General features: G+C 32.4%; 1 protein-coding gene across 3 annotated transcripts; it reads left to right on the top strand.

Annotated features, from left to right (window-relative positions):
• On the top strand, positions 1 to 25,327 carry LOC148605318 (E3 ubiquitin ligase Rnf121-like). Of its 3 annotated transcripts, XM_088549266.1 has the most exons (9): positions 1 to 115; positions 10,572 to 10,612; positions 14,096 to 14,178; positions 14,665 to 14,806; positions 16,444 to 16,598; positions 17,643 to 17,871; positions 18,572 to 18,705; positions 19,600 to 19,701; positions 20,847 to 25,327. In XM_088549266.1, the coding sequence occupies exons 2-9, from the start codon at positions 10,607 to 10,609 to the stop codon at positions 20,965 to 20,967; spliced, it is 972 nt and encodes a 323-aa protein (XP_088405392.1). In that variant the 5' UTR covers positions 1 to 115; positions 10,572 to 10,606; the 3' UTR covers positions 20,968 to 25,327. The 3 variants fall into 3 exon arrangements, with proteins under 3 accessions (XP_088405392.1, XP_088405393.1, XP_088405391.1); XM_088549267.1 differs by lacking the exon at positions 14,096 to 14,178 and having other exon boundaries at positions 9 to 115; XM_088549265.1 differs by lacking the exons at positions 1 to 115; positions 14,096 to 14,178 and adding an exon at positions 1,734 to 1,867.
• Positions 25,328 to 27,019: the final 1,692 nt, after the last annotated feature.

The raw sequence follows: 27,019 nt of genomic DNA on the forward strand, positions 1-27,019 counted from the left end.
GTTTTAGGTTTCAGAGACTGGTTACCAGCATGATTCCTTACTGTTCAACGATCAGAAATATAGTAAGAACCAGATGAACAGAATGGACAGACACCGGCACGTCAACATAAACGACGTAAGCGTTTATTTTGTTCAAGATTCACCAGTGATCACTATTTTCAACACTCATGCTAGCTAACAATACATTACTCACACTCACAAACTGAATCCCTACAACTGTTCGCAGAAAGCACCAAGCAAGATAAAAAATCTCACATTACAAAATTACTTAATATTTCTTCTGTGTGTCTCATTATGCACATATTCTAGCATCCATAGCCAGAAAATAAAGGAAGTAAATAGTTCATTTGAGTCTTGGTTGTGATAATCATACATTTGGTTGTCAGGTCCAATGTCCACACAACACTCCCTTGCATGTACTTTACTTTTAGTAAAACAACAAAAATAGGATAACACGATTTACTACACAAATTACATGTATGTAGCCGCAGTTCAAATCCTGGGCTTCTTGGTGACAGGCGGATTGGATAAAGAATTAACCCTATAGCCAAGTCATTTAACTGGCTACTTTAATTTATCTAAATATCTTAACAGAGTATATGTAGGCTTTCATGCTGACTAAATTATCAGAACCAATCAATAAAACTAATTAATCTGTGAAACCATTTTGTAAAAAAAACAGTGTTGGCTTACTTTTAAAGTCAAGTGATCCCAAAGTGAGTCAAAGAAAAAATACCCAGTGGCCATGTTTTTCATGCATTGTAATATGCTCTATTTCATACAGATTTTTTAAACTATGGTAATGATATTTCAGTTAAATAGTAATTTTCATTAATGAAATGTGTACAAAATGTGAATTTATTAATTTTTGATGGAGAGCTATCGTTTAATATTTTATTCATTCCATTCGAATATTTGAAATTAAGGTACAAAAAATGTAGACCAATCGCCTTCATTTTACATAATAAAACTGTGATCAGATTGATTTCCCGTCATCAGTTTTCAATACCAACCCAATATTTTATTTATTGTTCAAATAAAAATTGGAAGATTTCACTTATTGCATTGTTAAAGGGATTTCAAACTATGTACATGTAAGCTTTAGGCAATATACATCTGTACAATACAGTGATGGAATTTAAGGGGAAATAGTTGCTAAATGCAAGTTGAAATTCAATTTTGCTGGTAGAAATTATTTGCATGTGTCAAAATATTGCCAGTTGAATTCTATTTGTCATATAGGTAAAGTCCAGAAATAACCCAAAGAACTTGAATTTAGGGAGTATAAATTTTCAGTACTTGCTCAATTTAGCTAGTGAAAAAAATTCTGAAATTCAATCCCTGCAATGTATATAACTTATATTGTATTTTTACACATATAATGAGAATAGGTATTGTGAATATGTCAACGAGGCAACAACCCCACCAGGATAAATATGTCAGCCTAAGGCCAACTATTGGTCTTCAATGAACAATAAGGAAACTCTCACACATGTACATGTATGCAACCTGGCAAGCCTAGTATAATTTATGTACCATTATTTAACCAATCTTGCATGTTTTGATCTACATGTAGTAACATTTTTTGTATCTATAGCACAGTCAGCATTTGGCTCTCCTGTTACACATTTCTTTGATTACAATAAAAGTATTTTTAAGTTGGGAGATGTTAAAAAGAAAAGAAATAAGAAAAGAAATAATTCAAAAACTATTTTTTATTTTTACAGTCTTTGTGAACAAAAACACTCAAAGTAAAAACACAATTACATGTACAATACACAGAACTAGATTAAGAAGAGAAAACATGCCAGTCAGATCCAAATTCCCTCACTATGACAGAAGTCATTATTTTTTCATTGACATGGAGGTAAAAATTGGGTTGGATAGAAATCTCAGCCTGCATCTAGCATTTGTTTGCAGTGCGTAAAAAAATGCTTTTCCACAAAATTTGACTAAAATTCTAAAAGATACATGTACAAGTACACATTAAAAGGGCAAATATATCTCTTAAGTAACTTTCTCTTTGATTTACATTTTGTACATGTATACTGATTGAACCACATTTTTTTGTGTTTATATACATGTACATGTACATTCATGTATATGTAACAAAAATGAACATATATTTGTTTTTATTTTATAACCATTAGTTTGATTGAAAAAATTGTTTTACTGCATTGGCCGGCTTAAGAAGGTAGACGTAAGGTAAGGGACACAACTCTAAGAAATCACTGGAACATTTGTATTCAGCATTTTACATCAATCTCATGTAAGCATCAAAGTAACTTGGGTTGATTTCATTCTGTTTCAAATGAAAGTTTGATAGGCTTTGGTGACATTGAATATATATACAGACATATGACTGATTTCAAGAGTTATGTCCCTTACCCTAGGTTTACCTCCTTAAGAGAAAATAATTCAGAGTGTCAGGCATAATAATAAAGATAATTTGAACATTAACATTTGTACGTGTACATGTATTTGGTCAGAAATATTGCTTTTTTTTAAATTACAATGAAAGGTGCAGACTGAATACAAACATTACCTTTCCCATATAAATTGAACCTGTATGATATTGTAGTAACAGTAGATTCCTTCCTTGGAAATTTATATTCTTACTGGCTTCTCTTTAGATACTTAGGTTACAGGGTAATACTACAATGTTGGATTCATTTAAATGGTCATTTCTTTATTCATCATTAAGTTCAGTTGTAACCATGGTAAATAATGGTTTTCAATTACATGTACAAATGTATGTGTAACTATAATATGATCAAATTTCAGCCAGCTCTGTATAAGCTATGACAAATTTGGCTCATAAAATGATATTGTTAAAATCTGAAAATTTATCTAAGCAGAGGTTCAAAGTGGTGTCTATAGACTTGGACCTTCATTTGCTAACAGGCCCTTTGAAGTTTCGTTTATGTACATGTACCTTGGTCCAGACCCATCAACCCTTACATGGCCTTTACTTAAAATTTTAGCTTTGTAACCAATATGTATAGTTATTTACAATCACATTAGAAATTTGCTAATATCAAATGACAATATATTGAAAAACTGATGATATTCCTCAAGAGGACCTCCCGTTTTCGAGAGTTAATATGAACCCCTCGGCTAAACACCTTCATCAGTATACTGGTTGAAATTTGAAATTCTCTGTGCATGCTCCTTCAAACAAAGTATATCTTCACTATGTAGATTTTTCTCCACGATGGGGTTGTTGTCTCTTTGACATACTCACCATATCCATTTTCCTTATATCTTTTGGCTGAAGACATTTGCTTATTACAAGGCTTTGGTGAAGGTTGAACTTACTCGAACAATGTGATAATATCATGATCTATTGATAGGGCTAAAGAAAATGGACAGTTTTTTTAAGCAAAATTTGCAAACTTGTTCATGTTCCTTCATAAAAATGACTATTTGTTGAATGCTAGAGTACATACAACATGTACAAGTGTATGTACAAAATGTATACACATGCAAACTTACATGTCAGTGTTCTTTATGAAATGCTGTTTAACTGATAGTACATGTGCATTGTAATAGAAATATACTGTAGATATACATGTACATGTAAATTGCAATTTTAAGGAAAGAAGTTAGGTCCTTGTAAATTTAATCCAATTTTTACTGATTAGACCTTCCTTGAAAAACATCAAATCCTCTTAAATACATGTATATATGCAAGTACATGTATCAAACGGAATTCCTCAGACTTTCGTAGGTTACATGGAAGGAAAACCTTGGCAGCACTAAGCAGAAAAATCTGTCTGGTATTTGACCAATCTGATTCTAAAGTTATGGTTTTACTGGATGAAATATTTACCATTACTTTTTTTCCTATCTCCTTGCTTTGCACCCAAATTCTTGACAGAGTTATTGTTCTTTATTTCTAATGATATCTAAACATATTTTTAGCGCCACCTTGTGGATAGAATTACTTTGACTTGTGTATGACTACAATTCTGGCAATTGTTCATGAAGAAATTGTCCTTTCTGTATCCAAGGTTATTTTTTAGTGTAGTGGAAATGGCCTAGTAGTTTTTTTTGGTTCATGTAGTCGTATGCAGGGTGCATAGGAAACATTTTTCTTCATTGCTGAATGCCACGTACTACCATTCCTTTTTTAAATGAAAATAACAATTTAGTCAAGAATGTAGGACAGAAAGTCACAGGACAAAAAGTCACAGACAAAAAGTCACAGACAGGAAGTCACAGGAAAAAAAGTCACAGTTTAAATTTTGTATTTTAACAAAAGGTATAGGACAAAAAGTCACACTTGATTTTTTTTCATATTTTTATAGTTTTTCTCCACACTTGTCTTATTACTATTAATTATAATTACAAATTAAAGACTTAAAAAGTCAGTTTTAATGAAATGAAAACATAGATGTCAAAATCATCCCGATTACAAAGTATTTGTTATGTATGGCTTTTTGTCATTCAGATAATATAATAGTTAATTGGTGTATAAACATCAATCACTTTAATCATCATATATGTATAGATTATAATTAATTGATTAATTAACTGGCTTCTGTTTGACAGGATGTAGTGCACTCTTGTAGGAAAAAATGGTCCTTTTGTTGTTTTAGTTAAAAAGAAAGAAAATATCCTGTCTTTCATTATTACCTTCAAGCTTCTTAAAACTTTTACTTCAATGACAGAAATTTTGTCTTCTAATCCTGAGTAATAAAATCCCAGATGTTGTTGTTTATAGCCCAAAAGTATAAAATTGACTTGATTTAATTTCTTGTCATCATTTTAAAAATTGAAATTCCACAGAGTAACAAAGGTGGTCCCAAGCTATGTTATGAAGGTTTTATCTACACAAGACATGCCTTACGCAAGACCAAACATTGGTGGAAATGTACTCTTAGGTCCAGCCAAGGTTGCAGAGGCAGTTTGTCAACAGATCTTCAGAATGACAACCCTGCACTAGGGCAGTCACACAACCATGCACCAGATAAAGCCTCCATCAGCCTCACTAAACTCAGACTCAACATGAAAGAAAAAGCCCAGTCTTCACACAGTGCACCAAGGCAGATTTTTGCAGAGTCAGTGTCCAACTGTTCAGATGCCGTCAAAGCCATGCTGCTGGTTGAGGATAACTGCAAGAGATCCATCAGATGTTATAGACCTCAACTACCAACGCCTGCACACCTAGGGGAACTTACCATCCCGGAGGAGCTTACAACAACATTAGAACAGAACCCGTAACCATTCCCTCTGTACAATAATGGACCAGAAGCTAACAACAGAGTTATTGCGTTTGCAACAGAAGAAAACCTAAACCTCAGACTTTTAGCAAATGCTGATACATTCTTCATGGATGTAACATTTGACACAGCACCAACACTATTTAAGCAGATATTCACCATAAGAATAGCCTTCAGCATCACACATATTACAACAGTGTACTGTCTTCTTCAAAAGAAATATAGAGTTGGTTACCAAGAACTTTTCCAGGCCATCTTAGACAAGTGTACATTGTGACTAGGGAAAGGCCAAAAATATAAATTGTGACTTTTTGTCCTAGGAGTTTTGTGACTTTTTGTCCTGTGACTTTCTGTCCATTTACCTTTAGTCAACAGCTAGGCAAATACACGTATGAGAATCATTGACTCACAATTTCCCAGCTATCTTTTTAATTTGGTCTTATTCATTATGAAAATGTCATAATTTGCAAGGTTGATATTTAGAATACACACTAGTGCACGGTTTACATTTGATATACACACCATAAGTGCAAGGTTACATTTGGAATACACAAAAGTGTACATTTGAAATACTAGCCCAAAGTTCAATTTTAATAAGGTTTCTGCATGTACAGTGTACATGTAGAAGTAGCCAGCTATTTATTCAAACTCCAGTAATTGAACACTTCATTTATGAATCATAAGTAGAGTTGTCTTTCCTGTACCATTTTTCCCTGTGTCTTGATGACAATGAAGACATTTCTGCCGGACCAAATAAAATTTTGAACAATATTGCCTTAGGTCAGGCACACTTCACAATGGCTGTGAAGGATACTTTTTAATCATGGGCAGTTATGGTAAAGTGTTGTGTTTGTGTTTCCCCCCCCCCCCACCTCTCACTTTGGGGGCTAATACAATATACCCAGAAAGGAGGATTCTCTAACATTTGATTCAGTGTCCAGTGGATCACAGTGTTTTACAGGGTCCACTCCTAAAATCCTCCAAGTGATTTCTTCAATCTGGGAGTGTTTTGTTGCCTTTTTGGGAGTATTTCGGAGTCACTCCAGATATTTTATTACCTTGTGTATTGTAATCATGTTCACCTGGCCAGTAAGACAGGATGTAGGTGGTACTTAAAAGGATAATCAGGGCAATAAAAAAAAAATTCCCAGCTGGGAGTATTTTATTGCCTTTTGGAGTAAGTATGCCAACATCACTCTAGGATTTTTATGGCATTTTTGGGAATTTCCTAGAGTCACTCCAAAAAGTGACTCCGAAATGGGAGTTTGAGAATCTCCACTCTTTGAGTGTACTGTATAATGATAGGAGGTGTCCATCCCTCGTTTAAAGTAATTCCTTCCTTCTGTTATGCAGAGGGGTACCCATCTCTTATTCTGTTACTCCTCCTACGCCACTGAATGGAATGTAATGAAACTTTCACAGAATCTTTATTACGTTTTCCCATTGTGCACTTCCTATTTTCTATTTTTATTCATATCAGTTTGGAGGTCAAAAGCTGCATGTTATAAAATAAGGAAATGGAGCATCGCTCTCAATATCAGTTTGGAGGTCAAAAGCTGCATGTTATAAAATAAGGAAATGGAGCATTGCTCTCAGTTTTTTTTGTTTTTTTTTTTCAAACTTTGTTAGTCAATTTGTTTATAAATCAGGAAATTTTAGTTAAAAAGGTATTATTTTTTAACAAAAACTTGGTATTTCATTTGGAATTTTATTCAATTAATGCAGGTGTTTTTAAGAACTCACAAAAATTGGTACCATACTTACAATAGCTCTTCCAGTTCTGACAATTTACACAATCACTTACTTGCATTGATGCATCTAACTTTAACCCCTTAAAATGCATTATATTCATGATTAATCATTGTTAACATACATGTAACAAATTTTAATGGCTAACTAAACAAGGGTATTTATATTTTGTACATGTTAAAAAAATGTCAGTACAATAAATACATGTACATGTACCATTTAAAGCATGATTAAAATGGTTAAACTTTGAAATCATATCTAAAACACAGTGTTATTACATATTTGGCTCACTAAGGCTGGGTATTGACATTTTGTATATATTCATGTATATGCACATAAAATATCATTCAAATGAAATTTAATGCATGAATAATATTACTAATCATTAAAATTATTTCTATGATTACTAATTTGGCTAATTTACATGTACTGCATTGTGCTGAGCAATGATACATGTCTTAATAGTTTTAAATAAGATATACATGTGATTGAACACATGATTAACACAATTAATCATTGAAAACATGACTATGATTACGGACTTGGCTTAAGTGCGAAGCGAGAATATTGATATTTTGTCCAATTAATAGGACAATTTACCATCTGTTGGGTGTGTCATCTTTGTTGGTACTGTTCAATCTGCAGTAAATCGTGTAGAACATGGTTATAATTAGAAAAAGTTGTGTTCATGACTTGGAAGGAGATACATTTTTGTAAGGCCAAATAAAAAATATGTCTATTTCCTGTTACTCTACCTACCCCAAAAATTTTATGTCCTTTTTTGCTCAAACACTGTTAAACATGTTAAAACATGGATTATTCCCCTATTAACTCATTGTAAAATGGTGGTAAAAAATAAAATCTTTTACATACATGTATGTACATTGTACATACCATATTGTTCTTGCTGGTAGCAGCTGGGAAAATATTAAAGACTATTATTTTGTTTTTTGGCCTGATGTTGTGTTTTTTGATTGTTTGAGTATGGTCACTTCAAGTTTATTGCTCAATTCTTTTTAGCCCTGTTACATCATCAGAAAGTGGAGTCTAGTCGTTTAGACCTAGTTTAACACCACAGCCAGCTTAAGATTTTGTAGAACTTTGTGTTATGTTCTGGTACTGTGGTCAAACTGGGTCTAGTATTAGGGGTTTTGGAACTAAGTGGCCCAAAACAAGCATTTTTTGTTTTCAAACAATCCCTTTTATCTCTAAGAAATTGTTCCTAAGGGTTTTTTTTCACCAGCAAGACTAAATAATTATGGTTAGAATTGGTTCTTAGATTAAGACCCTGATTACCTTAGAACTTCAGGTCATTAATGGTAAAAAAGAATTCATTTTATTCTTGCCTCAGGTCAACTTCTGGGGTAAAAGTCAGTGCTCACTACAATCTCAGGGACATAGGAGCAAATTTCAAAGCATAGTATCCCCTTGAGATGAGAATGTTGTACTAATTTTATCAGAAATTAAAACAAAAACTGATATATATGTGACTATCCTATCTAGGGAATGCTATGCATATGCCTTTATATTTTTTCTAGATACACAGATTGGTCTAAGAAAATTTAGGGTGCCCATAATTGTTAAAGATTATGATAAACCTTATAAATTCAATCTTTTCAAAAACAGATTTCAGGAAAAAAAGGATGAAAGATATTATATCCACCAACTTCATTGTCAGTTTTCTGGAAATAATCGGGGAAAAAATAAAGTCAACGTGTTAATAATTGATCTATCCAGGACATTTACATTTTGTATGTTAATTCATGTGTCAATAATCAATAAATCATATCTTTGTTGGTATTGCTCAATCTGCAGTAAATCATGTACAAAAGGATTATAATTGAAAAAAAGTCGTGTTCAATGAATTCAGGGAAGGAGATACATTTTTGCAAGGCCAAAAAAAAAATGTCTGTTTCCTGCTACCCTATCTACCCTAAAAATTGTATGTCTTATTCTAGTAATTAGGACCTAGTTATACAGTCCCTGAACTAATCCATGCAACGATTTGACGGATCGATGACTGTTGACTGATTGATCGCTGATGGATAGATGACCGATGACCAGTGACCAATCTGATCACAATTTTGTTACGTAAAATGACGTAATGTTTGAAATAAAAGAAATGTAAAATAAATGTATGAATTGATGTTTAAATCTATTACATGATGTACATATGTGTAAAATTGACAAAGAAAATAATAAAAACCGTATAATACAATGACCGCTCCATGGTCACATGATGCGAGCACCGGTTTAACGGATTGATGACTGACTGGAAAATGATCGGTGACCAATGACCGATCGCAATTTTCGTTGCACGGATCGGTTCAGGTACTGTACCACAGCAAGCTTAAGGATTTATTGTTGTATTACGTTCTGGTTCTGTGGTCAAACTGGGTTTAATATTAGGGGTTTTGAAATTAACGATTTGGTACTAACTGGCCAAAAACAAGCATTTTTAGGATTAAGATCCTTTCAAAGTTCAGGTTATTTCGGGAAAAAAAAAAGAGGGAATTTTATTCTGCTTCAGATCAACTTCTTGGGTAAATGTTCGTGCTCTTACTAGAATCTTCGGGACTTAAGAGAAAATTTCAAAGCTTAGTATCCGTTAGATATTAGAAATTAATTTTATCCAAAATTAAATCAAGTATATCATATCTAGGGAATACTATTGCTATATGTTTTTTCTAGATGCATACAGTAATGTATGTTTGTCTGTCGTCAAGGAAAAAATGATGACATTGACCCATTTTTGTTAAAAGATAGCGATAAACCTCATAAACTCATTCTTTTCAAAAACAGATTTCCAGGGAAAAAAGGATAAAAGATATTATATTCACTCACGTCATTGCCAGTTTTCTAGAAATGATTGGAAAAAAAATCAACAAGTCAGGGACCTTGTTGTTGAAGGATGTGTACATTGTGAATGTTAAATCATGTACATTAGGTACATTTTCATTGTACATATATGATGCAAAGTTCTGTTACTATAAATTTGTGTTGGTTTTTTGCTGACAGTATTTTAGAAAAAAAGTACATTATCATATGCTGATAAAAGTAATTGGTCAAAACAAAACAGAAATAAAAGTTACTGTTTGATATTACATTTAAATAATGACTAGAGTTCTGTAAATGATTGCTTCTTTTCATAAGTCTGTCAAGTGAATATATTTATGATACATGTATTAGCAGATATCAGTTTTTTTTTTTTGCAAAAATGATAAGCATTCATAGAAAATAACAATTTTTGAGCTCATGTGTACTACATGTATTTGTTGTGCTTATGATGCCTGTCCAATGTGACAGGAGCCAAAATTATTGAATTAGCTAGTAAATTCTGCATCTTACCTACTCCCCCCACCCTTTCAAAGAAAGAAGAGAAAATTTCAAATACAAAATCCCTAAGAAAAAAAACACAGGCATGTCAAGGGTTTATATTTTGGCCTACTTTGTCATACATGTACATGTTGTGCCTTTTTTCATTGTTACTGAAAAATACATACATGTAAAAAAGTGAATATACTAGTTATTATGTACATGTAGCTGTTAAATCTATTGGTACATGTAAATGATGTAATTTTCATTTTTTTATTTCAGTCTGTGGACTTGTCCAAGTTGTCAGAGAAAGAAAGATGGAGGTATGGTCATATCACTCCTACAAAATATTGAAATGAAAACAATGGGAGATAATTTCATTCATTTGATGCCTTACATTTGTAAAATGTAAAATATATAAGATATTTTGTTACGATGAAGTAATTGAATTTTTCTTCATTAGATTTTGAAAGTAAATTTAACAGTTTAAGGTATTTGGTATATGATTTGTTTCAAGGAAAAATATAAATGAATTAATTAATATTTGTCATTTTTACTCAGGAGTCACATGACTTTTGAGACTTAAAACCATCTGATGTCAATCAAAAGGACTTCCGGTTGATAACTGCCTTAAAAGTACTTCCACTGCCAAAGAGATCTGGCTTATGAATATTAAAATGTATCAAGTTGATCATTTTGTATAAATACATTGCCCATTTTTACAGTATACGATTGAAATTATATTTTAGATGATTGATTGTCAAAGAAAAATTCAAATACATATATAATGGTTTCAACAATATTTTATCAATGCCTTTGATATCCATATGTGGATTCCACGTGATTGGTTACGTTTAATACGAAAAATAGGTTGTCAAGATTACCCATTGCGAAACAAAATAAAAACGAAAGACTAAAAGGTATTTACTGCCACTCTGAAAGTGGTACACCAATATGTCGGTGTTCAGTCATGGTATGTCTCTTTCTGTACTGTACCAAAAATCTGTTATAATATATAGGTAATCAATCAGTCATTGATCCATCACCAATATGTTGGCTAATGCATTCTGTCTCAAAAAGTTGCACACATCAATTAATGGACTGTAAATAAACAGCATAAAGAGGCAAATAAAAAAAAACTGTGATATATGTAGGTATTGACCAAAGCCTATTGTGAAATTCTTTTTTTGATAAGCAGCTGCAGTATTTGATGGTTTAATCATAGAGCTTCTGAATTAATAAAGTTTACACCTTCATGGTTTTCAAAGATTGGTGACAAGCTGCGTCAGGCCCCTCACTGTTCATTTCAAACAAACTATTTGTTACTATGCAATGTATATGTAAACATAGGTGTTTTTGAAAATGATTTGTGGGAAAACCCCAAAACAAATAGAAAACTAGCTTTGATGTGAATAGTTATAGGAATGTATCTAGCAAACAAAAATATTTTATCATTTTATCTCTATGAAATTGACAGTTTGTTAGGTAGAAAGTAAGACCTAGTGGTGAAAAAGGATGTGAAATCGGGAGATTTTGGCTGGGGTATGGTGGGAGTGTTCCCTCCATAAAATTGATAAAGTAAAGTTTGTTGGTTTCAGTATCACATCAAGGTAGAAACAATTTATTTAAACTTCCTATGTTAGTTAATACATGTAGTAGGGAAAATAATTAAGAATTGGTTATTAAATATTAAAAAGTTTTCTCTGTCTCTTTCCACTTCATATTTTTGATGTACCCCTGTATATTAATGCTGGTGGACATTCTTATCATTCAAACATACTATTTCAGAATTTATTAACTAATATGACTATCAGTATAGAATTTATATGTATGTAGTAGATTTTTCCACAATGATTGTGCTTTTGCAGTCGTGGTTCATAGCAGTTGTTCACTATGCACCAGACCTATTTTTTTGGAAGGTGTCATTTTCTTAAAGTACAGCTGTTATTAAATGATATTTCAGGGGTGGATCCAGGATTTGAGGTTTTTTTTGGGGGTGGGGGGGGGGGGCGTTAATTGAATTAAATGCCATGCAAAACAAGGCAAAAAATATTATGTGGTGAAACTTGTGGTGAAATTTTTTTTACCGATTTAGGGAAGCATATGCCCAGCTACCATCCACAGGGGTGTCAATATGACAGTATAGGAACAAATGTGTTTTTCCTGGTGTTTCATTGTCAATACAACTTGCCAAAGTAACTTAATAAATATCGTAAAGTAGGATGGTGTGATGATATATAATTAGCATTTCAGCAGGAAAAAAATGTCAGAATATTCTGTCAAGGATGCCTATCTGTGAAAAGCGTTACTTTTAAAAAATATTAAACAACCATTGCCAACAATGAATTCCTGCTAAATGAGGTGTTGGTGCTTTTGTATGTACATGTTAAAGACATATATATAAAGATATATGTTGGACTCATATACATGTATATCTACCTCCTTAAAATTAATGCTCTTGCACTTACATTTTGTTATCTTGGTCTGACGATTGATTACCGGTGTTTTGGCATCAAACCACTGATATTAGACTTGGTCCATGCATATTACCAGCTTACAAAGTATTTCTTTGAAAATGGCAAAGAACAAAACAAAAATATAACAACTCAGAAAACATCAACAAAAACATAAAAAGAAGATACACGCTAATTAGAACTTGATTTTTCTTTGATTCATGGATTGGAAAAAGCCAAATGACATTCATTTGGTACCACCCCCGAACTTTTTTCTGGATCTGCCATTGTTTTAAGAAATAATACAGGGGGTATAGTGCTGTACTTGTGTACATGTGGGCTGGGTCATTACATTCAATTATTTTATACCAATTAAATGTTTGCCATATATTAAGTGTCCCTGTAAGAATTATGCAGGGGGTAAACTTTGTATGAAAAACCCATCATTTTGATATCTTAATTTGACTATTTGCACCATCAGAATCTAAGAAAACAGACAAGAGTTTCCATATCATGCTGCACCATTGAGTTATAATTTCATTGAAATGCACTGAAAATGAATATTTCAAGGGCAGATAACTTTGTCAGAAACCTCATTTTTCTAAGCTTCTATTGAAAAATTTCTGAGCATAGCCAGTGATGCCGAAATCAAATAAGGATCTTTTCAAATAGAAAAGTATCCTTGAGTGATATTTTATTGTCAGATCGGTGGGTTTTTGACATGCATGTTTCTGATTTTTCACCTTTTGCCGGATTCTTACAAACCCTTACTCTTAAAAGCCAATTCATGTGTAAATGTATTACAACACCACGCCTGTACATGAATTATTTCTATTCTAATGTGACAAAAAAGCAATTTTTTCATCTTTAAATCACCCAGGGGTAGATTTTGTATCTGGAATTACTTGTAATACATCATTTAGAGATTTTCCTAGATTAATTTAACATGGCACTGCACCTGCAACATGAAATTTGCAATGTGGTTCTTTTGGTCAAGTTCAGCTTTCAATTTTAGATTTATTGAATTATTTTTCACCTAATTTTGCAAGTAAGTATATTCTCCTGTGATGATGACACAAAGTTGTGACACTTTTACAACATCATATCAAGGTGAAGTTTGTTTATTGAAGGTTTAAAACAAATACCCTCATGTATAGATGGGGTACCCCAAAATAACCTTTCCTAACAATTCAGTGCTTTCAATTGCAAATTACACAAAGCTCCATGCATTTCAGGGATCGACACTAACAGTATTTCTGTAGTCCTGTGTCACTCTAATTTTGGAGAGAATTACTTGAAAAATTTTCATGATAGTCCAATGGGCAATCTAAATTTTGCCTTATTTTTCTTTAGATCTTAGAACAGAACTGTCATTACTATTGGAGGACTAACCGTTTTACCACTGAAGTAGTCCTGTTGACCACCAATCAAATTAAGTTAGTGTTAAACCCTGCATTCACAAAATCTGGGGAAAACGTGTAATTTTACATTTATAAACCGTCATATTATAATGGTCCTCATGTGCACCTCAGTCCAGTAATGACATTGCCTTTGACAAAAAACTAAGCCTATAGGGAGAACCTTACACTGTTATACTTTAGTAATACTATAAGACTGATTATGTACCTATGTGTTTAGGCCATAAAAAATTACTTATATGTTTCCTGCTACCCTACCTACCCTACAATTTGTGCCTACCCTTAAAATTTTATGACTGTTTCCACTCAAACACTGTTAAATTCTTAATTATTTCCAATTAAATCAATGTAAAATGATTTTGAAAAATAAGATAATTTCCTTACCTATATACCCCTTTATTTCTTGCTCATAGCAGGAAACATGACTATTGATTTTTTTTTTGTTTTTTTTGTTTTTTTTGGCCTTATATGTATAATTTAAATGTAAAAGTTTTTCTTTCATAGGATAGAACATCAGAGATTACATGAGAAACACAAAGGTCATGAGGCCATGCACGCGGAGATGGTCCTCATCTTGATCGTTACTCTGGTTGTAGCACAGATTTTACTGGTCCAGTGGCGGCAGAGATACTTTAAATCATACCAAGTATGTAGTCATTTCTTATGTTGCCATGTTCACACAGCTAACACTCAAAAGGGTGGGGCAACTAACTTACAACTGTCCATCTGTCTGTTTGTTCCTCCAGAAAGGAGTTTGTCCCTGTGTCATGATGAGGTTTCAGTGCCTCATTGTTTTACTATGGCCTGGCCATTTATGTTGCTATTTAACCCCTCACTATTACTCTGGGTAAAGCAATGTGACATAAATGGCCAACTCTTGGTAAAACCATGATAAAGTGGAGTTTCCATGATTTATTTCTTAACTCAACTGCAAACTGTTAAAGTATAGCACAGTCTTTGACAGGTGATTAAAATTGACAACTACAGTGCGACCTGTCAAAACTATTTCCATGATAAACAGTAACCTGTGTAAAGTATACATCTTCATATCAGTTTCAATATTTTATCAACCTGCATAAACCAAACGAATGTAGGAAAAAAGTCAAAGGAAAAAAAGTCAAAGGAAAAAAAGTCACGGAAAAAAGTCACATATAAAAAGTCACAGGAAAAAAGTCACAGATAGAAAGTCACAATACATGAAAAGAAGTATTATATTCAAATCTGAATTATCATCTTAATACTTTTATTTCTAATTTTATTAAATATATGACATATTTGTTCACCTTTTTTTTTTCATGGTTATACCTTTTCAAGATACTTTATTTAATTGGAAAGAAATATGTTAACTGTCAACTTTTATTATTAATTGTCATATAATCATATCACATGTATTGTATCTGTATGTTTGTTTGTTTGTATATGTTTTGGATTATTGTAATCCCTTAATAAATTGATTATTTTAAGACAATAAAAACATGACAAATAAACTAACAATTAATCATTAAAACATGCAAGAAATTATGTCAAATATGTCACAATAAATCAGTGTTTTACCCACATTTTATACCAGAAGTAAATCTATCTTCACAGCAAAAGTTTCGAGTAAATCATACCAAGTCAGAGTACTAATATTATTGTGACTTTATTTTCTGTGACTTTTTTTCCTACCAAAATTGTGACTTTTTTCCTGTGACTTCTTTTCCATTTACCAACCAAACACCTGCCTTAACCTAACAAATATCTTAGTCCAAAAGGGAATAGGGTATGTAAGTCTCATCATGTGACTCTAATCTCACGAGAATGGGTCCTAGTCTACCATTCAAAAGCATGGAGATTTGTCATTTAGAGAGCGTTGAGTTCAGAGTTTAAGGCAAAACATGTTTTTGTGTAAAAAAATACCGATAAAAAATGACCAATATTTATATCTACAGTAGAAAGGTGATAAGAAAAAATATAAAATGGAAGATTTTGCATTGTTATACAGCATTTCAAGGACCAGGAAGTAAGCAATAAAATGCAGATTGGACATGGGTTTTCAATACCATGAATATGTTCTACATTGGAAATTCTGGTAAAGAAAATGAAATTAGAATGAGACTTACACACCCTATAACATGTATAAGTTAATACAGGTTTCACTGTACAAGGTTTGTAAAGGGAGATAATTCATCTGCTTTATTTATACCAGATATGGTAAAACTCTCTGTAATCAGCAACAGTAGCTAATTATTATATTAGTAGGTTTCACAAGCATGCAGTATTCACAATATATTTATTTTTCAGAAAGCTACCTTATTGGGAATGTGGGTAATACCAATTGTCATTTGTCTGAAGTATGCTTGGACTAGATTTGTAGTTGTGTGGACAATATTCTCCATTGTTACAGGTTTTGTAACATTCAAATCAACAAGAAAACCATTGCCAGGAACTACACCAAGGTAATTCACTTAAAGCTTTCGTAGATTGGTAATTTTGAATTGGTAGATATTGCTCTGTGCACAAAATAAATCTCCAGAAGAATGAGGCACTAGTATAAGCATATGTTTGTTATAAATGCTAACCGAAACATTGTCATAATTTTTCTCTAGAATTTTTCTATAGTTTATTGTCCTTTTTAAAATAAGTTTTTAATTTGTGATCGGCAATTGATAGTACAAATAATTAGTGACATCAAACTAAAGTAACGCCTCAAGAGAAAAGTGAAAAAATTTAATTATGAGAATGGCCAAGAGTGAAAGTGCATTATTTTCTACCAATTTCTAACCATTGATAAAAATGCATATGATTTTATGTAAGAGGTGCCCTCCCCTTTTCATATTTTACAGGTTTCCTATAGATTCCATGGGAGAAACTGATTCTCCTTTAGCATATTTTTTATTTAATCTCTTTCTCCACTCTCTATGATAAGTGGAGAAATAATTTACTGAAGGAGAATCTATTTATTCAATATTCAGTGAATGTTTGATGATAATTTAATTTGATTGTTTATTTCTCATCTGGGCAAGATAGGTTATTTTCCAGAACGCTTACCTTACCGGTGCACCTGGTCCATGCTCCCAGTCTTTAGTGGAGTCCGAGCTCATTTACTTTTGTTACTTTGTATGTATGATTTTAGTTACTTTATGTTCTTTGTTGTGTATGTCTGTTTTCCATGTCGGGTCTTTATCCCTACATTACATTCTTTTGATTACCGCTATAACCTTGGTTCCCTTGATTACTCTTCCATAATCTTACTTGGTACTGTGATGTCATTAATGTCGAACTAATCCACAATTCAATTTATTCCAACTTAAATAAGGGTTTGATGAAGGGACACATCATAATTTTGACTTTAATCAATCAGAAATTAAATTCTAAGGATTGTTTTAAATTTTTTACCAAAAATTGACCTTGGTATATGAAATGAAATCCTTTTTATTTCAAAGGAAACTACTGAATGCTTCGACCACTTACTTAAGGCAGAATATGTTCATATTTTTCAGATTGGTATACAAATGGTTTCTGTTAATATACAAGATCAGCTACTTTGTAGGAATTTTAGGGTATATGGTAGTCATGTTAACCTTATTGGGGTTAAATCTTCTATTTTTAATCAAGCCTCAGATTGCAATGGACTTTGGTCTTTTGTGTTTATTCTATGGCCTGTACTTTGGAGTTGTTAGTAGAGATTTCGCAGAAGTTTGTACTGATTCTATGGCAGCTCATATAGGGGTAAGTGCAGTATTAGTTTTGTTGAGCCAAAAATAAAATAAAAGTCTTGTTTCCTGCTACCAACAAGAAAAAAGAGATAAAGTGGACAAATAAATTTCGTCACAATTGTTTGGGTTTAAAATGGATGGCTTGATTTTATATTTGGTGTATGATATGATATACATGTAGATGAGTCATACATTGTAAGTGATTTTGAATGCTGTCCAATATCATATTCCAATTATACCTAGCACAAGGTATGCAACGTCAGGTTCATTCTGTTAGAAAAAACACATTGAGAATTCCACATGGTATATTAGCATCAAAATTTTCTCAATATTCTATGAATGTATTTGTAAGTTGCACAAATTTTATATCATAATGCTATTTAAGTTCATTGAATGAATTTTCTTAAGGAGGTACACAACACCTAAGGGAAATAACTGTGTAAAAATCAGCAAAATGTTTTATTTTGTGACATTCTGATATCGAACTTAAAACGTCTTAGTGATCAAAAGTTTTATTGATGAAGGTTTTGTATGTTCATTGAATATATGCCAGTAAAACATGTGGTTGAAATTTGTTGAAATTTATATATTTTGCTTTTGTGATCAAAATAAACCACCGAATAAAATTTCAAGAAATTTAAGCAAGCCGAAAATGTTTTTGAGAAGATGTTAGGTATAGTTTAGTAAGATATGTTTCCTGTTGTCAATTTCAGTATTATACAGAAACTGGTTTACCAGGAAAGAGACTGGATCCCAATGTTTGTTGTGTCTGTGGAAACCAGATTTTAGTTATGAACAATGAAGATGCAATTATAGAAGAGACCTTTAAATTAGATTGTAACCATGTGTATCCTTAGAAATAATTCATTCCCTTTGTTTTTGAGGTCTTCCTCTTTTTCTTCTTTTATTTTGTTTCTTCATCCATATGATGTGTTGGCTCTATAGAAATAGCATTATGTTGCCCCACTTTTGGGTTTGGAGGCATTTTGGTAATTGTTCTATCATTCTGTCTGACATTTTACTTAGCATGTCAGACTAGTACAAAGCAGGGTCTTATGAGTTGGTCTTGAAAATGCACAAAATATATATATAGTAAAGAAAGGAGTATGTTCAGAAAGTATCAAAATCTGCCCAGAAAATGAAAGTATTTCAAGTAAATTTGAAAATTGCATAATTCACTAGTTGAATATGTGACTAGTTGCATTGCTGTTAATGCATGTGTTGCACTAAAATTGTAGATGAAAACAGAGCACGATTAGGAAATTTGGCCATTTCATGACACATTTTTATATAGAAAATATAGAGCGTATTTGTCGAACTCATTGGTATTTATACAAAATAACCTTTTGTACCATCACAGCTCCTGACAAAAGATTTTGTTGTTCATAGCTTGCGTTCTATATTTTTCGATTAAGAAAACTACTCCTAATCCTCTTATTTTTGTGAAGGTTCTTTGAAAACTGTGTAGAAGTAGAGCTTTGTGCCCTCTTTGTGACTAAATTATGACACAACAGCTTGTATTTTCTGTATATTAGTATCTTAGCTTTGAAATAGGTAAACAGAAAATTTCAAATAGTAAGTTGAAACTTTGGCAAAATTGTTGGCCTGAAACTAGTGATAGTGAATTTAACCTTTGAAGGGAATATTTAATTCATTGTATCTGTTGCTTAATTTTATGTGCATTACAAGTTTTATTTCAGGTTTAATATTGTTCTTGATTAATCCTTAACTCAGTAACCAGATTTCATGAATTTTGTATCAGAGGATGGTGTATAGTTGGAAAGAAACAGACCTGTCCATACTGCAAAGAGAAAGTAGATCTAAAGAGAATGTTTCCTAGTCCGTATCCTTTACTCCTGTGTGTACATGTACTAATTCAGACCTTTTTATGAATATATTGCATATGTTGATATCAGTTATTGTCTGAAAGTGTTTGATTGTATCATGAGAAACTTAAACTACATCCTTTACAAAAATGCACACTTTTCATTATTTAAAGTTCTTTCAGTTCCACTTAAAATAAACATCTGCAAGAAAGACAATTGTTCGACATGAACAATGCAGAGTCTAATTTGTTCGAAATAAAACCATTAAAATTTTGCAAACCAATGTGATATTTACATTCCTACCGATCTTCTTCAGTTCTGTTGGAGGGATCATAAGGTCAATGCAAGGTGGAGAGACTCTGCATTGTTCATGTTGAACAATTGTCTTTCTTGCAGATGTTTATTTTAAGTGGAACTGAAAGAACTTTAAATAATGAAAAGTGTGCATTTTACTGTTTTTTTTTTATTTTTTTTTATTTTTCTTCAGCAAAACTTCATCTTGTGTCATCATCAACTCCTTTGTTTGAGTCATTTGCCATGTTTTTGGTAGGCCTCTTGGCCTTATATCTTTTATTGTCCATATAAGGGCTACTTTTGTGATGTCTAAACTTAGCATTCTCAGAGCATTTACTATCTATCAGAAGGATTAAACAGTTTTCATAGCATACATGTAACAAAGCAGTTTTTTTTTTAATCATTCAACATTCGGACAAAAATTTACAAAAATAGTGTTGAACTCCTTTTTTCTGTGTCTGCTCCTGATTTTATTGATATGGCAAACTGAAAAAAAAACAAGAATGACCTGCATGCCAAAAATATGTCTTGTAGGTGTTTGGTAAATTCATGATTATTTTAGTTTAAAAAATAATAAAAACAAGTAGTGAAGTATCTTAGAAAAGATGCGATCCCAAGGATTTCAATATGTTATAGAAAAACTAAAATGTTTGTGAATGTTACTGAAAGATAAATAAATGAGTCAAAATGTTAATCAAATTTGATAAACTCAGACGCATAGTCATCAACAATTACATGCTTTTCATTGTCAGAGCATTTATATTACTGAGGAAGAAGAAAAAAGTCGTACATGTAGTTGAAGGGAATGACAACAATTTGATAATCTGGTTACTTTACAGTTAACTATGAAATCCTTGACTGAAATCAGATGGGAAAGGCCTCATGTGTTATATGGCAACCTGTTGGATTGGATTCGATTTTTAGTTGCTTGGCAACCATTAATAATCATGCTAGTCCAAGGAATAAACTGGTCGCTAGGTTTAGAATGATATGTTGTACATGTATTGTTGCTCATTAGTGGAGAGGATGAGTTTCACTGTTTTTTTGAATGTGCTTTGAAGGTGTGTGAAAGTCTCATTTTATTTATTGAGATATTTAAATTGATTGTGAAACTTTTAAAATAGTACTTTTAAAAAGTATTTGATCATTATATCATAGTTGGACATTATTAGATATTCAGGCGAGGTTGCCATAAAGTAAAGGACAAGTTACCCAAATACTCTCTTAAGACATGTACAAAATTAGATGTTGCCTATTGCATTGGGGATATTGTAGCTTATGTATGCTGTTGGTCATGTTAGCTCAGCATGAAATTGAATCAATACAGAACCTTATACTGATACAGTTGGTGATGGCACTTTTACAACAAGTAGTTCAAGGAAGGTTTAATGACGATCGCCTGATGAACTGCTTTAGGTAGTAAATTGGGCAATTCACAAAGAGATTTAAACTTTCTTTAGACTTAGATTACAATACCTATAAAACAATTTTCTTTGTTTATTGTACAGTTAACTAACTATGGCATCTCGTCGGCGGATTTGCATTTAATCAAGGGAAGTTTTATTATTTCCACTGAATTTCACTATATTGACTAATGTTCGAATATTAGCCTAAATACGGTCAAGACTGCCAATACAATACGAAATACAATAGTGTGTAAATACAGGATTTAGCTGTCCAATACGAGATTTAATCGTCCAAGTCGGCTTTTACCTGTCCAATACGTCATAGTTAGTAGTCAATCAAGGTATAATTGCGTAAGGGTAAGGTTTTCCATATTTACTGAGTAATTGGTCCTCAGCAAGCAATATTGGACTTCGGTTACGCCCCAGTCCATTATGACTAACCTCGGACCAATAACTAAGCCAATATGGAAAACATTACGCAATAATACCATAATATACTAATATACTTTCTTTAAAAGTATCAATGGAACTGGTCCGTCGATATTTTTTGAATATGTGAAGTTTTGGCTTGTTTACATTTCACTTCGTGGGAATTTGTGAATTTAATTACCGTTCTGAACAATTAGTAAATTTCCTGTAATATCAGGCGCGTAGCTGAGGCCAAATTGAAGTGTAGGCAAAATTACGGCAGGGGGTCTGGGGGCTGCTTAAGGCCCCCTGCAGGTCCAGGGGCGAAGCTCCGCGGAGATAGCGTTTTAGAGCATCATTTATGCCTCTCGTGGATGTATTTTATCTAAAAAAAAAATGGCAAAATTAAGTGCAGGCAAAAGCTTTTTTGCCTAACGGCAGCTACGCGCCTGAATATTGTAACAGACGAATATTCTATGAAGATTTAAAAGATTGAAGTAATTTTGTTTGTAACATTTAAAATGATACATAGGAGAAATTGCAACATATGTTTTTCATATGTTTGGTAAAATCATGTCAGTTTTTTTTTCAAGCACATGAAAAAAAACATGTGTCAGATGCTTTTCAAATGTGTAGGATCAACCTGAAAAGCAAAACAATATATATTATTAAGGATTAAATAATTGATTTAAGAGAAGTACGTAAATCCTGATCAAATGGTATTAAGTGTCTGTCCCTGTTAAGAGTCAGGCAGTAGGTGAAACACGGTAGGAAAAAAAACCCATCATTTTGATAGTGTAATTTGACTTTTTGCACTATCAGAAATCAAGGAAAATAGACAAGATATTCCATATCATGCTGGACCATTGAGTTACAGTTTCAATGAAATGCACTGAAAATCAATATTACAAGGGCAAATAACTCTTTCAAAAACCTCAGTTTTCTAAGATTCTATTGAAAAATTTCTGAGCAAGTCCAATAATGCAAAGATCAAATAATGGTCTTTTCAAATGAAGAAGGCATCCTTGAGTGATATTTTATTGTCAGATCGGTGGGATTTTGGCATGCATGTTTCTGATTTTTTACCTTAATATGCTTTCCTTGAAACTTCATATGTGAGTAAGTAATGATTTCTATATGAATTTTGAAAATTATTGATTTTAAAATGTATTGATATGAACAAAAACATATCTATATGCATAATAATATGAAAAATATGTCGCAATATTTCCTGTGTATATAGTACAATGTATTTGCCTGTTAAAAGTTGGTAATTTTAATATGTGTGTAGTATAGTATTTTCTCGTGCTAGATATAATTTCTTGGATACCCTCTTATGTCAATATTTTAAAAATATAAACATTTATTAAGATTCCAAACTAAAACAAAATCGTGTCTTGCCCTGTTTCCTAGTGTCCATTTTATGTTCTTCTCAATACGAAATTTAGTAAAAGTTTGGCTTGTTTATTATTACTTTGATCAACTGACTTTTATTAATTTTTCTCCTGTTTCATATTTTACAATTTTAACAAACACCTGGAAACAGACCAATACTAAATCTTAACCTTACATCTTGAATAAACTAAGCAATTAAAACACCTTGGGTTTCTCTTTAAAACCCCAATTAAACTAGTATTGTGTCCTTTGACCTGATTCCCGCTTTACTAAGCTGTACTTCTTTTGAATGTAGGGCAAACTTGGTATCACTTGATTCCCTTTCCCATAGCCAGTATTGCAGGCTCTGACTTGATATCTGCTAATCTGCACCTATCTCTTTTCTATGTTTGGCTAACTTGCTAACTTGGTGCCTTTGGTTCCCTTACCTGTGTCCATAATTGCGATCTCTGACTATACTCATGCTTGGATTATTTCTTATAAAAACTTCGCTTCTTTGTTTTTTCTTCTATGTCTGTGTCCAACGTTGCTACCTCTGGCTGAAATGTATGGACTACACAAAGAAATGAATTTCATTTCATTCTTAGATCTCCATCTGCTGTGGTACATGTAGATGGTTGTCGTCAGTATTGATTCACGTCAGACTCGGGCAGTGATACATCGAAAAAGACTGCAGAACTTTTTAATGCTGACAAACTGTCAATTCACCGTAGATATGACCTGTGTACACATTTTTATATTCGGGGTCGTAAAGAACAATTTAAAATTTTTCCCCGCCATATTCATTCCCTTTGTTACCTGTCAAAGTATCTGTTTTCAACACACTGTGCACATATATATATATATATATATATATATATATATATATATATATATATATATGTGTGTGTGTGTGTGTGTGTGTGTGTGTGTGTGTGTGTGTTGTTCAAAACATTTTGTTCTATCACCCCTGTCTTATCTTTTATTTGGACTTTCTATAGAAACTTTCATGTTACGGCATGTTGAATTTCATACAAATACCTTAATTCCCTCATTGAACATTCCGGGGCCTCAGGACATAAGTAAGCCATTAAGCAAGAGTAATCTACCTTGTGGGTAGGTATTTCAACAAAGGGCCAATGAGGGAATTCCATTAAATTGAGTTTTAAACAAAACATGTTTCTTAATCGGAGAAGAAATTGTGACATGAAGGATACGTATCAAATTCAGCTAAAAATCTACCTCTGGTGTATAAAATTGGTCAAGAATTAATTAAGACTATATAAAAACTTGATATTAACTATTGTGACTTTTTGAGATACCTACCCAGATGGTGGACAAGGGGTAATTTGCAAATAAATAATTCCGAAAATATATTTGGTATTACAAAGGCGTGTTCTTGTTGAAAAAGGTCGCTTTATTTACCAGTATAAAAATATATATATATGTTGCTTAGCATATGTAAAAATAATTGGGACCGTTATGGATCACTTTTTTACTCTGGACCATTAAAATATCTCTGCCTGCATTCCTTGAAATGCTTAATGGTATAATTTTGCACATTGAAATTAAAATTCGTCGAATAATATTTAACGTTTATAGCTAATATTAATTTATTTACAATAAATGATCTTTTTCCATATTTGTTTTTAAATTTCTTTAACTCAAATAAAAATACTCGAAAATATAGTATATCAGTTCACATGATATGGACAAATTTAAATGGATTATATCAGTATACATGTATATTAACAGCTTACTCAAGTTTTTTATTATTATTATTTGTGGAAAGTGTAACGGAATCCTCAGCTGTCCTTGGTTATTTCGTAAACATATGGCACCACCAAAGGATAATTTCATGTAGTTTGTCTTGACGCACCAAAGGAATTGACAACATAAGTATTGAATTAACATAATAATTCGGATAAGGATGAAAAATCGTTAAGATTACGATAAGCTGCACCAAGAACATACAGTTGTTTTCTTAACTATTAAATGATAGAAACTTGAAGGACTTCTCTCTTTTGCATGTAGTAAATCGAAATTTAATTTACCAGAAATCACCCATTTTACAACATGTGGTCCCAGATTTTCGTCTTTATATATCATAATGTCACATTGATTGTCATGAACAAACCAAATAAAGAACAACAAAGCTTTCTATGTTGTCTTTTCTTACTTTAATTCAACACTTTCTTTTCAGCTCACCTGGCCCAAAGCTATTGAAAACACTTGGCGTTCTTCCTTGTTAATAATTTATTCAAAACTCTTCTTCTCTGAAACTACTTATTAAAACCAAACTTGGTATGAATGTTCCTGAGGGCATTCAGCATAAAACTGATTTTTATTTATCTGTGAGCCGTTAAAAAACACGACTGCAGTTACGAAAAATAGGACATAGGCGTCAGACAGAAGCTTTTTTTTTGCATATATCTTTAAAACTGTTAGGTTTACCAAAAATCAGACTAAGTGATCAAGTGTCCTGCATGATAAAATATAATTGCGGTAAAATTTTCTTTTAAATCTGTAAAAATTAGTCGGGAGTTACTGCCATTTTCGACGTTTTTTTTCGCTAATGTTGATTTCATTACTTTCATAAATTTTCTCTGTAACTACCAGACCAATTAGAACCAAACTGGGTATGAATGTTCCGTAGGGTTTTCTGCATTGAACTGATGTGGGAATTTTTATCTGTCGAAAATTATGGCCGCCGTTACTAACCAAGAGCATAGTGGTTTCCCAATCCGTTAGGTTTAGCCATACTTCGACGACATAACAAGATCTATCTGTGGTAAAACTGTCGTGTAAATTTGTTAAGCCACGTTGGAGTTATTGTCCTTCTTCGACGTCTTCTTGCTATTTTAATGAAATTGCTTTCAAACATTTTCTTTTCAGATACAACCGGACAAAAATCAATGAAAACTTATATTATTGTTCTTGAGGTATTAGTGTTAGGAATTTTTATCCAAGATAAATATAGCCGCTTTTACAAAAATAGAATGTTGCTTATCAACACAAGTAAACTTATGTGCTATATTCTTTGTCTTTGTTTGGACGGAACTTAAAACAATGTCATTTATTATTTCCCTCATTTTTTCTGGATTTAGATAATATTCATTTGAAAATAATGGCACATTTACGTGTTTGTGTTGCCGTCTGTGTAAAAAGGTGAAACGAATGAATGACTTATTCAGACCGATGAAAGAGATTATCCAATTAGATGCTGACACACTGGCCCCACTTTAGCTAGCCTTGAATCCAGAAAAAACAATGTATATCTATGCTATTCTGTCAAAGGTGCCTCATTTTATATTTTTACGATCTGCCTTTATACAATTGTAAAACAAATAAGTTGTTCCCAATACATTCAAGGGTTTCGTCGTTTAATTTACTTCCTAGAATGCTTGATATTTTACGATATTAAATCATGGGAAGATGTGATATGAACTAGTGATATTGAAAAATTCAATGACTGACTTGTGCGATTACGACTCATGGTCGATTAAATCTGGTCGGTCGAAAGCGACATTGCAGATGTTAAAAATGTCATGCAGCAAAATATTCCAGAGGAACAATAGAGTAAAAAGGATATTTGACTCGTTATTTACTTTCAACATCGTAACAAACTCGCCGACGTCTCTTACTATATTAAATCCCTTTCTTTTTAGCTCACCTGGCCGAAGACTTGCCATGACTTGGCGTCCGTCGTCGTCGTTTACTATTTTTTCAAAACTCTTCTCCTCTGACACTACCAACTGGAACCAAACTTGGTATGAATGTTCTTTGGTGTATCCTTCATAGAACTGATATGGGGATTTTTGATCCGTCGAAAAACATCGCCGCCGTTACTACA

The sequence above is a fragment of the Perna viridis genome, chromosome 10 (assembly GCF_037379345.1).
Source record: "Perna viridis isolate PV_CMFRI_1.1 ecotype Kerala chromosome 10, ASM3737934v1, whole genome shotgun sequence".
Lineage (NCBI taxonomy): Eukaryota > Metazoa > Mollusca > Bivalvia > Mytilida > Mytilidae > Perna > Perna viridis.

Excerpts from the sequence above, each read along its gene's own strand:
- LOC148605318 (XM_088549265.1), top strand. The coding sequence starts at position 1,805 with ATGCCAGTCAGATCCAAATTCCCTCACTATGACAGAAGTCATTATTTT. Across the intron at positions 1,868-10,571 it reads ATTTTTTCATTGACATGGAG|TCTGTGGACTTGTCCAAGTT; the intron begins GTAAAAATTGGG and ends TTTTTATTTCAG. Across the intron at positions 16,599-17,642 it reads TTGCCAGGAACTACACCAAG|ATTGGTATACAAATGGTTTC; the intron begins GTAATTCACTTA and ends CATATTTTTCAG.